This window comes from Euprymna scolopes, chromosome 36 (assembly GCF_053919585.1).
Source record: "Euprymna scolopes isolate OS-2025 chromosome 36, ASM5391958v1, whole genome shotgun sequence".
Classification (NCBI taxonomy): domain Eukaryota; kingdom Metazoa; phylum Mollusca; class Cephalopoda; order Sepiida; family Sepiolidae; genus Euprymna; species Euprymna scolopes.
Window position 1 is genome coordinate 27485589 of NC_136517.1, and position 14369 is coordinate 27499957.

The window sequence follows — 14369 nt, forward strand, 5'->3', positions numbered from 1 at the left end:
GTTTCTCTTTCTTTTTTTTTTTTTTTTTTACCTTAACACGACATTGAATGCACACTATACGCATTGCTCCAAAAAAAATACACGCACACAAAGAACAATTTTCCGCCTGTACACATGTGCAAATATTCAAGGTAGGCTTAACTTATTTTCACCATAAAAATTAATAGACTACAATCGAATTAATTTCACCAACAACATTAATGAACATTTCAGAATTATGCTTGATCACACATGTGTACACACACACACACGCACACACGTTCTTATGTTTTCTTTTCATTGTTCATAATAAATATATTGTTTGTATATATGTAATAAGAACTATGTTGTCTTAATTTAATGTCAGAGTTAAGGACACTCATATTTATCCTCTACATTACCACAACAAAAAAATGACTTTCCTGTCTTCCTCCATGTGCCTAGAGTCAGGCGAAATTTCCATGGACAGAGCTCCTTTGCAAGAGCTTCCAATCTGTGGAACACATCATTGCAGGACAGCTTCTCCTTCATGGCAACCTTTGTATTCTTTTGAATCTATTTCAGTAATAAACTCCAGTTTCCATTTCCTTTTCTCTGGTCATGTGTTTTGGCCACGTGGAAAACCTCATTCCTTTGATATCATACTGATCGAAGAGGATTTCTTAATTTTTATGTTTTCTTTTCAGTTTTTCCTTGTTCGAACAAACATAATAATCGACCGATTCCAATTCTGTGCAAATCTTGAAAATTTTGATATAATAATTAAATTTCCAGACCAGATATCATTTCTCCATATAAACCTTACTATAAATTAACTTTTTAATTTTCAATGATTTAACTTAATTTAATGACCAACTAATAAAATTGAATTAATTTAATGATCAAATATAATCTTAATAAATTTAATTAATTTAATGACGAACTGATATCCTAATAAAATTTAATTTAATGACCAACTAATACCTTAATAAAATTTAATTAATTTAATGAGCAACTAATACCTTAATAGATTTTAATTTAATGACTAAATAATACCTTAATAAAATTTAATTTAATGACCAACTAATACCTTAATAACATTTAATTAATTCTATTTTATTTCTATGTAGTCCTCTACCCAATCACCTAATACAGTCATGTTCTTCTTATTTTTAATTGTAATTATATAATTCTTTAAAATAAGAAGAGGAACACGACTGCATTAGATAGAAAAAGTAATAAAAAAACAATTGATTTAATAACCAAATAAAACGATTAATGTAATGACCAAATAAAACGATTAATTTAATGACCAAATAAAACCTTAATAATTTGATTAATTTAATGACTAAATAATACCTTAATAAAATTTAATTTAATGACTAAATAATACCTTAATAAAATTTAATTTAATGACCAACTAATACCTTAATAAAATTTAATTTAATGACCAAATAAAATCTTAATAAAATTTAATTTAATGACCAAATAAAATCTTAATAAAATTTAATGTAGTTCTCTAACCCAATCACCTAATGCAGTCATGTTCCTCCTCTTATTTTTAATTATAATTATATAATTATGGAAAATAAGAGGAACACGACTGCATTAGATGATTAGGTTAGAGAACTACAGAGGAATAAAATAGAATTTTAATTAAAATGGTCAATAGTTGATAAAGATGTAATCTATGTTTACCTGAATTCCAAAGGAAATTTTAACTAAGACTTTAGATGCCATACAAAGCTCTCTTCATAGAAATAAATTTCTATTATCATGCCTAAAACCTGATTAAAATAACACTTCATAATAAATTAAAAAAAAAAAATAATTAAGGAATAGGTTGACAGTGAAATATAAGTAGAGTAAGAGAGTGTTAAATTTAATATGGAGATTATAGAATAGTGCAATAAATTAATGGGTCATCAAATTAACATATAGAAAGTAAACTAATTGTTGTCTTCAAATCCAATGTCAACAAATACTTGTCATAAACTGCCCCAGAAATCAAACTTTGTTCATTTTATTAATTTAAGTACTCCTATAGGATTCTTCATTTTTTTTTTTTTTTTTTTTCAATCATCTCATTTCATGAACCCTTATCTTAGAATAGCTTTTTTTTCTTTTAATAGTAAAAATAAATAAATTTTCCATGATATTATTTGGATTATTCAGAATACTGTTTTCATCTTGAGTGCGATTTTAACAATTTTTCAGCTGATATAACCTTTGGCCTTCTTCAGATGTCTTTTCTCGAACTTGGAAATCCTTTTGCTGAACTGAGAAATCGGCATGGGAATTTTTAACGGAACCCTTTATTTACTCCACTGGGTAGCACACTCTTTTTCCGTAAGAATAGAAGGGTAGAATTCCTTGGTAATCAAGCAATTTTATTCTGCGTATCATCCACATGGAGGATTGAACCTTCAACCTCCAGAAGAGTGTCACTTACATCTGAATTTTTACCTAGTACTTTATCCATTACACTACGGGCCCGCAAGATGAGAACAGTAGTCTGAATAATCCAAATAATCCATCCTCATCTCAAAAAATAAAGATAATCTTTCCATTCAATCGGTTGATTTAGTGGTGACAATAATTTGCATTATTAAAACTACTTGGTTGTCATATACACATCATTTTAGCCTATATAACCTTCTTCTAGTGTCTTTTGTTGCCTATTCAATCTCAGGAATCTATATAGAATTACAAACCAAATCATTTAATTTTTGGTATATTGTTCTTGTCATGTCAGATATGACCGAATAATAAGCTATATATTAATACGATAGCGTATGTCTTATTTATTTTGTGTGTCACGCTTACATCCGAGTGACTGTCGTTTAATTGTTGTGGACTTTCATTTCTTGTCGTAAATAATTTTACCAAGAATTCTTCATAAGTTTTGGTTTCGGTTTTGATTATAGCTGATGGCACTTAAGTCATCTATTTCTTGTAATAAATAAGTTTATCAAGAATTCTTCATTAGTTTTGGATTCGATTATAGCTAAAGGATCTCAAGTTATATATGTATGTATATACGTTTTTTTTTTTTTTTTTGTATGTTTTGGTTTCGGTTTTGATTCAACCTGATGGACCCAAATCATATGGATATATATTTTTTTATGTTTTGAAATTGCAACTTTATAACATATAAAAATTGATAGAACATTAACTCTATAATAATATGTACAAAATCTGCAAGAATTAAAATATCATATTTAAGCATACTTTATGACCGGGCTATGCCGGGCGTCCCTGCTAGCTTAGATTAATACTTTTGCAGTTTTAACAAAAGAGCTACAATAATATTAGGACATCTCCATTTATGCTGAACATCCACAAAATGCTGACATATATTACATATGCATGAGCCCCTGTGGAATCACCATAGGTTCCGCTTGTTGTTAATTATTGTGTCATTCTTAGTTATTATTCTTTTGTAGTAAGGATTGAGCTTTCAGCTTCCAGGAGACTATTACGTAAAACTGATTGTTTATCAATGCCTTATCCATTGCGCCAAGGGTCTACAATAATGAAATTTTGAATAATTGAAATTCGATATAGGTTCTTTAGTTTGAAAAGATACAAATAAATGAGGTCCAGCTAAAACGTGAAATATGAGATGAAAATATTGTTTTTAAACTTGAGCAAAGCACTTGGACAGAACTTTTAACTGGGATGCAAGGACGCATGTTAAAAAAAAAAAAGAATGATTTGATTTTCTTTGTAGAAAAAAGGAAAAAATTTGTGAGAAATTTAGTTAACAACGAATTGTTATCTGTCTTCATTGCATTTTTATCATTCCACCTTTCTCCCTCGTTCTCTTTTCTATGTCTATATATTTATCTTATTTATTTTTTTAAATTTTATTTCTCTCTCTTTCCCTTTCTATCTATGTTTATCGTTATCTCTTTCTATTTATCTCTCTTTCTATCTCTATATATTTATTTTTCCTACACTCTTTTTTATTTCGTTCTTTCTCCCGTTCTCTCTTTTTCTCCCTCTGTATATTTATCATTTTCTATCTCTTTATTTGTTTTTCTTTTTATCTCTGTATATTTCTTTTCCTCTCCGTTTCTTTCTCTTTTTTTATTTCTCCCCTTTCTCTTCTCATCACATCTTCATTTTCCCTCTCTCCCCTCTTGTCCCTTTGCTTTTTCTCTTTCTCATTGTCCTTTTTTTTCTTTTTCTTATACCCCTTTTTCTTTCTTTTTCCCCATTGTCTTTTTTCTCTCTGTTTCCCGTTGCCCCTTTTTTCTCTCTTTCTCGTTCTCCCTTTATCCAACGGATCTTTGCAACCAACTGTAGTCTGAATTTTAAGAACCTTAAACTTATTTTTGTTTTCTTTTTACTCAGAAACATAATACAAATTACTTAAAATTTCTACAGGCTCATGACTGACAGGACAAGAACAATCTATCCACGTGAATTAAATATCAGGTTCAGTGAAAAATTTTAGAAGTTGATAATGGTATTATTTATTTCTTTTCGTCTCTGTTTCTTTCTCTTTTTATTTCTCCCCTTTCTCCTCTCTTTCCTGTTTTCCCTTTGTTCTCTCTCTTTCCCATTGCCCCGCTTTTTTTCCTCGTTGCCCCTTTTTTCTTCTTTCCCATTGTCCTTTTGTCTCTCCCTTTATCATTATCCTTATTTTCTTTTTCTCTCCCATTGCTTCTTTTTCTTTCCCATTGCTTCTTTTTCTTTCCCATTGCTTCTTTTTCTTTTTCTTTCCTGTTGCCTCTTTTTCTCTTTCCCCGTTGCCCCTTTTTTCTTTCTTACCCGTTGCCCCTTTTTTCTTTCTTTCCTCGTTGCCCCTTTTTTTCTTTCTTTCCCTGTTGCCCCTTTTTTCATTCTTTCTCCATTGCCACTATTTCTCTTTCTTTCCATGTTGTCCACATTTCTCTTCCTTTCCCCGTCGCCCCTTTTTTCCTTCTCTTTCCCCGTCACCCCTTTTTTCCTTCTCTTTCTCCGTCGCCCCTTTTTTCTTCTACTTTCCCCCTCGCCCCTTTTTTCTTTCTCTTTCCCATCATCCCTTTTTTCTTTCTCTTTCCCGTCATCCCTTTTTTCTTTCTCTTTCCCCGTCGTTCCTTTTTTCTTTCTCTTTCCCCGTCGTCCCTTTTTTCTTTCTCTTTCCCTGTCGTCCCTTTTTCTTTCTCTTTCCCCGTCGCCCCTTTTTTCATTTTCTTTCCCCGTTGCCTCTTTTTTCCCCATTGCCTCTTTTTTCCCTGTTGCCCTTTCTTTCTTTCCCCGTTGCCCTTTTTTTCTTTCCCCGTTGCCCTTTTTTTCTTTCCCCGTTGCCCCTTTTTTCTTGCCTTCTTGCCACTATTTCTCTTTCTTTCCCCGTGGCTCCAATTTCTCTTTCTTTCCCTGTGGCTCCAATTTCTCTTTCTTTCCCCGTTGACCTAATTTCTCTTTCTTTCCACGTTGCTCCAATTTCTCTTTCTCTTTCCCCGTTGCTCCAATTTCTCTTTCCCTTTCCCCGTCACCGCTTTTTTCTTTCCCTTTCCCCGTCACCGCTTTTTTCTTTCTCTTTCCTCGTCGCCCCTTTTTTCTTTCTCTTTCTCCGTCACCCCTTTTTTCTTTCTCTTTCCACGTCAGCCCTTTTTTCTTTCTCTTTCCCCGTCGCCCCATTTTTCTTTCTCTTTCTCCGTCACCCCTTTCTCCTTTCTCTTTCCTCGTTGCCCCTTTTTTCTTTCTCTTTCCACGTCGGCCCTTTTTTCTTTTTCTTTCTCCATTGCCCCTTTTTCTTTCCTTTCCTCATAGCCCCGTCTTTCCCCATAGCCCCGTCTTTCCCCGTTGCCCTTTTTTCTTTCCCCGTTGCCCTTTTTTCTTTCCCCGTTGCCCTTTTTTTTTTTCCCTGTTGCCCTTTTTTTCTTTCCCTGTTGCCCTTTTTTTCTTTCCCTGTTGCCCTTTTTTTCTTTCCCCCGTTGCCTTTTTTTTCTTTACCTGTTACCCTTTTTTCTTTCCTCCTTGCCACTATTTCTCTTTCATTCCCCGTTGCCACTATTTTCTTTCCCCATTGTCCCTTTTTTCTTTCTTTCCTCGTTGCCCTTTATTCTTTCTTTCCCTGTTGCCCCTTTTTTCTTTCTTTCCCCGTCGTCCCTTTTTTCTTTCTTTCCCCGTTGCCCCTTTTTTCTTTCTTTCCCCATTGCCCCGTTTTTCTTTCTTTCGCCATTACCCCTTTTTCTTTCCCTGTCGCCCCTTTTTCTTTCTTCCTCCATTGCCACTATTTCTCTTCCTTTCCCCGTCGCCCCTTTTTTCCTTCTCTTTCCCCGTCACTCCTTTTTTCCTTTTCTTTCCCCGTCGCCCCCTTTTTTCTTTCTTTCCCCCTCGTCCCTTTTTTCTTTCTCTTTCCCCCTCGTTCCTTTTTTCTTTCTCTTTCCCCCTCGTCCCTTTTTTCTTTCTCTTTCCCCCTCGTCCCTTTTTTCTTTCTCTTTCCCCCTCGTCCCTTTTTTCTTTCTCTTTCCCCCTCGTCCCTTTTTTCTTTCTCTTTCCCCCTCGTCCCTTTTTTCTTTCTCTTTCCCCCTCGTCCCTTTTTTCTTTCTCTTTCCCCCTCGTCCCTTTTTTCTTTCTCTTTCCCCCTCGTCCCTTTTTTCTTTCTCTTTCCCCCTCGTCCCTTTTTTCTTTCTCTTTCCCCGTCGTCCCTTTTTTCTTTCTCTTTTCCTGTTGTCCCTTTTTTCTTTCTTTTTCCCCGTTGTCCCTTTTTTCTTTCTCTTTCCCCGTTGTCCCTTTTTTCTTTCTCTTTCCCCCTCGTCCCTTTTTTCTTTCTCTTTCCCCGTCGTCCCTTTTTTCTTTCTCTTTCCCCGTTGTCCCTTTTTTCTTTCTCTTTCCCCGTTGTCCCTTTTTTCTTTCTCTTTCCCCGTTGTCCCTTTTTTCTTTCTCTTTCCCCGTTGTCCCTTTTTTCTTTCTCTTTCCCCGTTGTCCCTTTTTTCTTTCTCTTTCCCCTTTGTCCCTTTTTTCTTTCTCTTTCCCCGTCGCCCCTTTTTTCTTTTTCTTTCTTCGTTGCCCCTTCTTTCCCCGTTGCCCCTTCTTTCTCCATTGCCTCTTTTTTCTCTGTTGCCCTTTCTTTCTTTTCCCGTTGCCCTTTCTTTCTTTCCCCGTTGCCCCTTTTTTTCTTTCCCCGTTGCCCCTTTTTTTCTTTCCTTCTTGCCACTATTTCTCTTCCTTTCCCCGTTGTCCCAATTTCTCTTTCTTTCCCCGTGGCTTCAATTTCTCTTTCTTTCCCCGTGGCTCCAATTTCTCTTTCTTTCCCCGTGGCTCCAATTTCTCTTTCTTTCCCCGTGGCTCCAATTTCTCTTTCTTTCCCCGTGGCTCCAATTTCTCTTTCTTTCCCCGTGGCTCCAATTTCTCTTTCTTTCCCCGTGGCTCCAATTTCTCTTTCTTTCCCCGTGGCTCCAATTTCTCTTTCTTTCCCCGTGGCTCCAATTTCTCTTTCTTTCCCCGTGGCTCCAATTTCTCTTTCTTTCCCCGTGGCTCCAATTTCTCTTTCTTTCCCCGTGGCTCCAATTTCTCTTTCTTTCCCCGTGGCTCCAATTTCTCTTTCTTTCCCCGTGGCTCCAATTTCTCTTTCTTTCCCCGTGGCTCCAATTTCTCTTTCTTTCCCCGTGGCTCCAATTTCTCTTTCTTTCCCCGTGGCTCCAATTTCTCTTTCTTTCCCCGTGGCTCCAATTTCTCTTTCTTTCCACGTTGCCTCAATTTCTCTTTCTCATTCCCCGTTGCCCCTTTTTTCTTTCTCTTTCCCCGTCGCCCCTTTTTTCTTTCTCTTTCCCCGTCGCCCCTTTTTTCTTTCTCTTTCCCCGTCGCCCCTTTTTTCTTTCTCTTTCCCCGTCGACCCTTTTTTCTTTCCCTTTTCTCCGTCGCCCCTTTTTTCTTTCTCTTTCCCCGTCGCCCCTTTTTTCTTTCTCTTTCCCCGTCGCCCCTTTTTTCTTTCTCTTTCCCCGTCGCCCCATTTTTCTTTCTCTTTCCCCTTGCCCCTTTTTTTTTTATCTTTCTTTCCTCGTTGCTTCTGTTTTCTCACTTCCTCTTTTTCACTTTATCCATTTTATCCAACGGATCCTTGCAGCCAACTCTAGTATGAATTTTAGGAACCTTAAAATTATGTTTAATTTTTTTCTAGTCAGAAACATAATACAAATTACTTAAAATTTCTACAGGCTCATGACTGACAGGACAAGAACAATCTATCCACGTGAATTAAATATCAGGTTCAGTGAAAAATATAAGAAGTTGATAATGGTATTATTTATTTCTTTTCCTCTCTGTTTCTTTCTTTTTATCTCTCCCCTTTTTCCTCTCTTTCCTGTTTTCCCTTTGTTCTCTTTTTCTTTTCCATTGCCCCACTTTTTTTTCCCTGTTGCCCTTTTTTTCTTTTTTCCCAATGTCCTTATTTTCTCTTTCTTTCCCATTGCTTATTTTTCTCTTTCTCTCCCTGTTGCCTTTTTTTTCTTTCTTTCCCCGTTGCCCATTTTTTCTCGCTTTTTCTTTTTCCTTTTTATCCATTTTATCCAATGGATCCTTGCAGCTAACTCTAGTCTAAATTTTAAGAACCGTGAACTTATTTTTGCTTTTAGACGTACATTCTTACTACTTATCACTATTTTTTTTTTTACTCAGAAATATCACACAAATTAGTTAAAAATTTCTACAAGCTCATGACTGACAGGACAAGAACAATCTATCCATGTGAATTAAATATCAGGTTCAGTGAAAAATTTAGGAAGTTGATAATGATCAAGAGGAATATGACATTGAGGGGCAATTTAGTTGTGCAAAGTTAAAATCCAGTCAACTCCATAGCACCTTTTTTGGTTAGGGATATTGGCAACGTTTATGTGGTTCTTCTTGCAAAGAATTCCAACAACAGAATCAAATTAGTCAACAAAGTTACAACATGTTGATTTAATTTCCTTGTCTGATGTTACAAAAAAAAAAAAAACACATCATTATCACAAACATAATTTAATAAAAAAACGAATTACCTCCCTCTATAGTCGCACTTTCTCAGTTAAAATCATTAAAACCATTTCCTCTCCTAAAATTTCCAAAACAAAAATGTATGGCTGTCTGTTTACAGTTCAAATTCGCTATTTTATTTTATATTTTTATTTTATAACTATTTTATTTTATAACTATTTTATTTTATATTTTTATTTTATAAAAAAAAGTCATGTTGAAAGTAGACTGTAAGTTTTTTTTTATTATAGATTCTTTTTAAAATTAAAAAAAAAATGTGCGGGTGAATTGACATCTGTTTCTTTAAAATAAAAATTATTCAGAAAAAAAAAACGTGTTTTGTGTTGAATATCCTTTGGAAAATATAATTTTTTTAAAATTAATTCTTTTTAGCTTTAAAAGGTTAAAAAAGAACTTACTCAAAAAAAATTGGCTTATATTCGTCATTATTTGTTTTATTTTATTTTTTGTTCATTTTATTTATGTGTTTTGAAAATTTTCAACTGCCGTGGAATTTCTCCAGGTTCTGCTAGTTTCTATGAATTTTACTAGTGCAAAATTCTATGTAGATTACAGAGTTTCATAAGATGTACTAAAAAAACTTGGTGGTTATATTGAAATAATATACATATTTGTTTTGTTTGCAAACTTTGTATTTAAACTGAATCTAAGATGGAGATTTTTTTTCATTTTTTTGCTTTTTTAAAAAAAATTTTTCCTTATATTTCCAAGCAGTTTCTTTTTCGTGTGCTTCTAGACCTCCACCCTCCGTCTCTCCTTCATGGCAACCTTTGTATTCTTTTGAATCTATTTCAGTAATAAACTCCAGTTTCCATTTCTTTTTCTCTGGTCATGTGTTTTGGCCACGTGAAAAACATCATTCCTTTGATATCATACCGATCGAAGAGGATTTCTTAATTTTTATGTTTTCTTTTCAGTTTTTCCTTGTTCGAACAAACATAATAATCGACCGATTCCAATTCTGCGCAAATCTTGAAAATTTTGATATAATAATAAAATTGTCAGACCAGATATCGTTTCTTCATGTAAACCTTACTATAAATTAACTTTTTAATTTTCAATAATTAATTTAATGGCCAACTAATATCTTAATAAAATTTAATTTAATGACCAACTAATATCTTAATAAAATTGAATTTAATGGCCAACTAATATCTTAATAAAATTTAATTTAATGACCAACTAATATCTTAATAAAATTTAATTTAATGACCAACTAATATCTTAATAATAAAATTTAATTTAATGACCAACTAATATCTTAATAAAATTTAATTTAATGACTAGGGTTGTGACAACAGCCTATTCTTTTCATTGTTTTGACTCTTGAGTATATATGCTTTAATATCTAATGTTTTTATATAGACTGATGTGGTTTCTCGGTTGATTGACTGTGTCTTACTGTGTTGAATATATGCTTGAGAGTCAAAAGAATGAAAAGAATATGCTGTTGTCACAGCCTTACCTTAACAAAATTTAATTTAATGACCAAATACAACCTTAATAAAATTTAATTAATTCTATTTTATTTCTACATACTCCTCTAACCTAATCACCTAATGCAGTCATGTTTCTCTTTTTATTATTAAAAATAAGAAGAGAAACACGACTGCATTAGGTGATTAGATTAGAGAACTACATAGGAATAAAATAGAATTTGAATGAAAATGGTCAATAGTAGAAAAAGTAATAAAATAACGATTAATTTAATGACCAAATAAAACCTTAATAAAATTTGATTAATTTAATGACTAAATAATACCTTAATAAAATTTAATTTGATGACAAAATAAAATCTGAATAAAATTTAATTTAATTACCAACTAATACCTTAATAAAATTTAATTTAATGACCAAATAAAACCTTAATAAAATTTAATTTAATGACCAAATAATATCTTAATAAAATTTAATTTAATGACCAAATAATATCTTAATAACATTTAATTAATTCTATTTTATTCCTATGTAGTCCTCTACCCAATCACCTAAGGCAGTCATGTTCTTCTTCTTATTTTTAATTGTAATTATATAATTATTAAAAATAAGAAGAGGAACACGACTGCATTAGGTGATTAGGTTAGAGAACTACAGAGGAATAAAATAGAATTTGAATTAAAATGGTCAATAGTTGATAAAGCTAGAAAATATAAACCGAGTAAATCAAAAAGATGTAATCTGTTTACTTAAGGCATACCATATAGTGAATTCCAAAGGAAATTTTAAACAAGAATTTAGATGTTATACAAAGTTATCTTCATAGAAATAAATTGCTATTAATGTGCCTAAAACCTGGTTAAAATAACACTTCATAATAAAAAAGAATTTAAAAATTTAAGGAATAGGTTGAGAGTGAAATATAAGTAGGATAAGCAAATGTTAAATTTAATACAAAGATTTTAGAATAGTGCAATAAATAAATTAATGGATCATCAAATTAACATATAGAAACTAAACTAATTATAACCTAAATAAGGGATAGAAAGATTACAACTATAAGTTTAAAATTAAACAAAGGCGATTGATAAATACTAAAGTCAAAATATTAAAGTAAAAATACATGTAATTTTGATAAATTATAAATAGAAAAAAAGTGGGCAAAAAGAGTTATCTCCCTTTCAAAAAAAAAAAAATTATTTAAATAAACCTTTTAATTATAATTCCTTAAGAAATAACGTATTAGGAAAAAAAAAAAATCAACTAATAGATCGTAACATGTAAATAAAATTTATACTAAACTATGGTGGATTGAGAAAAAATAGTTAAACATAAAAATAGAAACTAGAATTTCAAGGTGTAGATTAGTATTTGAAAAATGGATCAATAAAATAAATAAATTGGAAAAAAACCCAAATCTTTTTAAAAAAACATTAAGATTAAGTAAGATTAATTGATTATAAAAATAGGGAATTGTGGAACTTTCATATAAAAAATAGAAATACGAAAATGGGTTAAATAATCTATTTGTAGGCAATCAAAAAATTAAAATAAACATAAATAAATATAAAAATTGACATAGAAGTGAGTTCAACTGCTTAATCCCTTAAAATAAGGATTATGAATGTATTAATATATGTATAACGAATGTATTTTACCATCTGAAGAGTAGTTATTTTGGAATATTTTTAAATGATATATTTGAAATTGTCCAAGTGGTTATGAAACAATTGTAACGCATAAGGAAATACAACATGTTCTCATTTTATATTTACTTGTCTTGATTTTGTGAATATATATATACATATATATCATGTATTTTTTTTTATTACGATTTTCCAGTATATATATATATATATATATATATATATAAAATTATCTTCTGCAGCCAAACAACGTCGCAGCGCACAAGAGCCGTGACAGCCAACAAACCAGAAATCCAAGACTCAGGTTTTGCCCTCATTTGGGCTCATCAGTTAGACATATCCAAACTCAGGTTTCAAATCCAGAGTTCAGATATGTCTAACTCATGAGCCCAAATGAGGGCAAAACTCAAGTTTTGGACATTAGGTTTGTTGGCTGTCATGGCTCTTGTTCGCTGCAATGTTATCTGGCTGTGGAAAATAATTATGTATATAATGAAACCAGTAGTACGAATAATCCAAATAATATGAATTATCAATCCTCATCTCCAAAATTCAGAAAATATATCTTTATATTGTTTTTTAGATGCCGTTACATATGTGATACACTGACTAAATTGTTTTGTCTTCTTAAAAGCATAAATTCTGTTTTGTCTTGTAGATGCCGTTTGTAAACATTGCAAAGTGAAAGAATCTGAAATTTACCAAAAAGAAATCTGCCATTTGTCTGCCCTTGAAGCCAGGTTTTCTCGTCTTTGGACTCAGTGTCAAAGATGCCAGGGAAGTTTACATGAAGACGTTATTTGCACAAGGTAAACTCATTATATTTGATATTAATTCTCATGGTTTATTTTTACCTAAAGTCTATGTAATGCTTTTAGTATCATTTGATCCAGCCATTAGATTTTTCTGAAACTTCGCCAAAATGTGAAGTCCATTGTTCTTAATATAAAAAAAATAATGGGTGACCCTGACAAAATTCTGGTTCGCGTCCCCGGGGACTTTTAGTGCTAAAAACGCCCTTTATGTGACTCTTTTTTTCATATTTCTTAACAAAAACTATCAGACTATATAGTGGTTTTTCAAATATACATGTGTTAAGGCCTGAAACTGCAAAGTTATCCATTTACGCTGGGATTCGGCATCCCGAGGGGCTCAAAAGGGGTAAAAAAATGCCCCAAAATTGCCAAAAATTACACTTAGCATTTGATTCGTCGATTAGATTTTCCTGAAACCTGGCCAAAATATGAAGGCCAGTGTTCTTAATATAAATTCAGTATAAGTGACCCTGGCAAAATTCTGGTTCGCATCCTTCTTGGACTTTTAGGGCTAAAAAAAAGATGTCTTTTTGGAGCTTTTTTTTCATATTACTCAAAAACTTGATATGCATGCCTATATAGTAGTTTTCCATGGTGCTGAATTCAGATATACATGTCTTAAGGCGTGAAACTGCACCATTTCTCTATTTTCACATAGATTTTGTGTTCTCAGGAGCTCAAAAGGAGTCACAAATGCCCCCAAATTGCAAAAAATGACACTTTTTTACCACATCATTTTTGCCTAAATTCATTAGATTTTTCTGAAACTTGGCGAAAATGTGAAGGCAACGTTGACCCTTCACACTTCTCACATTCATCATTTCTTCACTATTTTTTGTGGCGTCATCTCACATTCATCATTTCTTCACTATTTTTTGTGGCGTCATCTCACATGCATCATTTCTTCACTATTTTTTGTGGCGTCATCTCACATGCATCATTTCTTCACTATTTTTTGTGGCGTCATCTCACATTCATCATTTCTTCACTATTTTTTGTGGCGTCATCTCACATTCATCATTTCTTCACTATTTTTTGTGGCGTCATCTCACATGCATCATTTCTTCACTATTTTTTGTGGCGTCATCTCACATTCATCATTTCTTCACTATTTTTTGTGGCGTCATCTCACATGCATCATTTCTTCACTATTTTTTGTGGCGTCATCTCACATGCATCATTTCTTCACTATTTTTTGTGGCGTCATCTCACATGCATCATTTCTTCACTATTTTTTGTGGCGTCATCTCACATTCATCATTTCTTCACTATTTTTTGTGGCGTCATCTCACATGCATCATTTCTTCACTATTTTTTGTGGCGTCATCTCACATTCATCATTTCTTCACTATTTTTTGTGGCCTCATCTCACATTCATCATTTCTTCACTATTTTTTGTGGCGTCATCTCACATGCATCATTTCTTCACTATTTTTTGTGGCGTCATCTCACATTCATCATTTCTTCACTATTTTTTGTGGCGTCATCTCACATGCATCATTTCTTCACTATTTTTTGTGGCGTCATCTCACATTCATCA

General features: G+C 32.6%; 1 protein-coding gene across 7 annotated transcripts in view; it reads left to right on the forward strand.

Moving 5' to 3' along the window:
* Positions 1-14369, forward strand: part of LOC145260396 (DNA polymerase delta catalytic subunit-like) — a 226546-nt gene that overhangs the window by 173366 nt on the left and 38811 nt on the right. For all 7 annotated transcript variants that reach the window (XM_080118362.1, XM_080118364.1, XM_080118366.1 and 4 more), the window contains one exon: positions 12673-12823. In XM_080118362.1, the coding sequence (XP_079974488.1) occupies positions 12673-12823 (151 nt within the window). The remainder of the gene's footprint in view (positions 1-12672; positions 12824-14369) is intronic.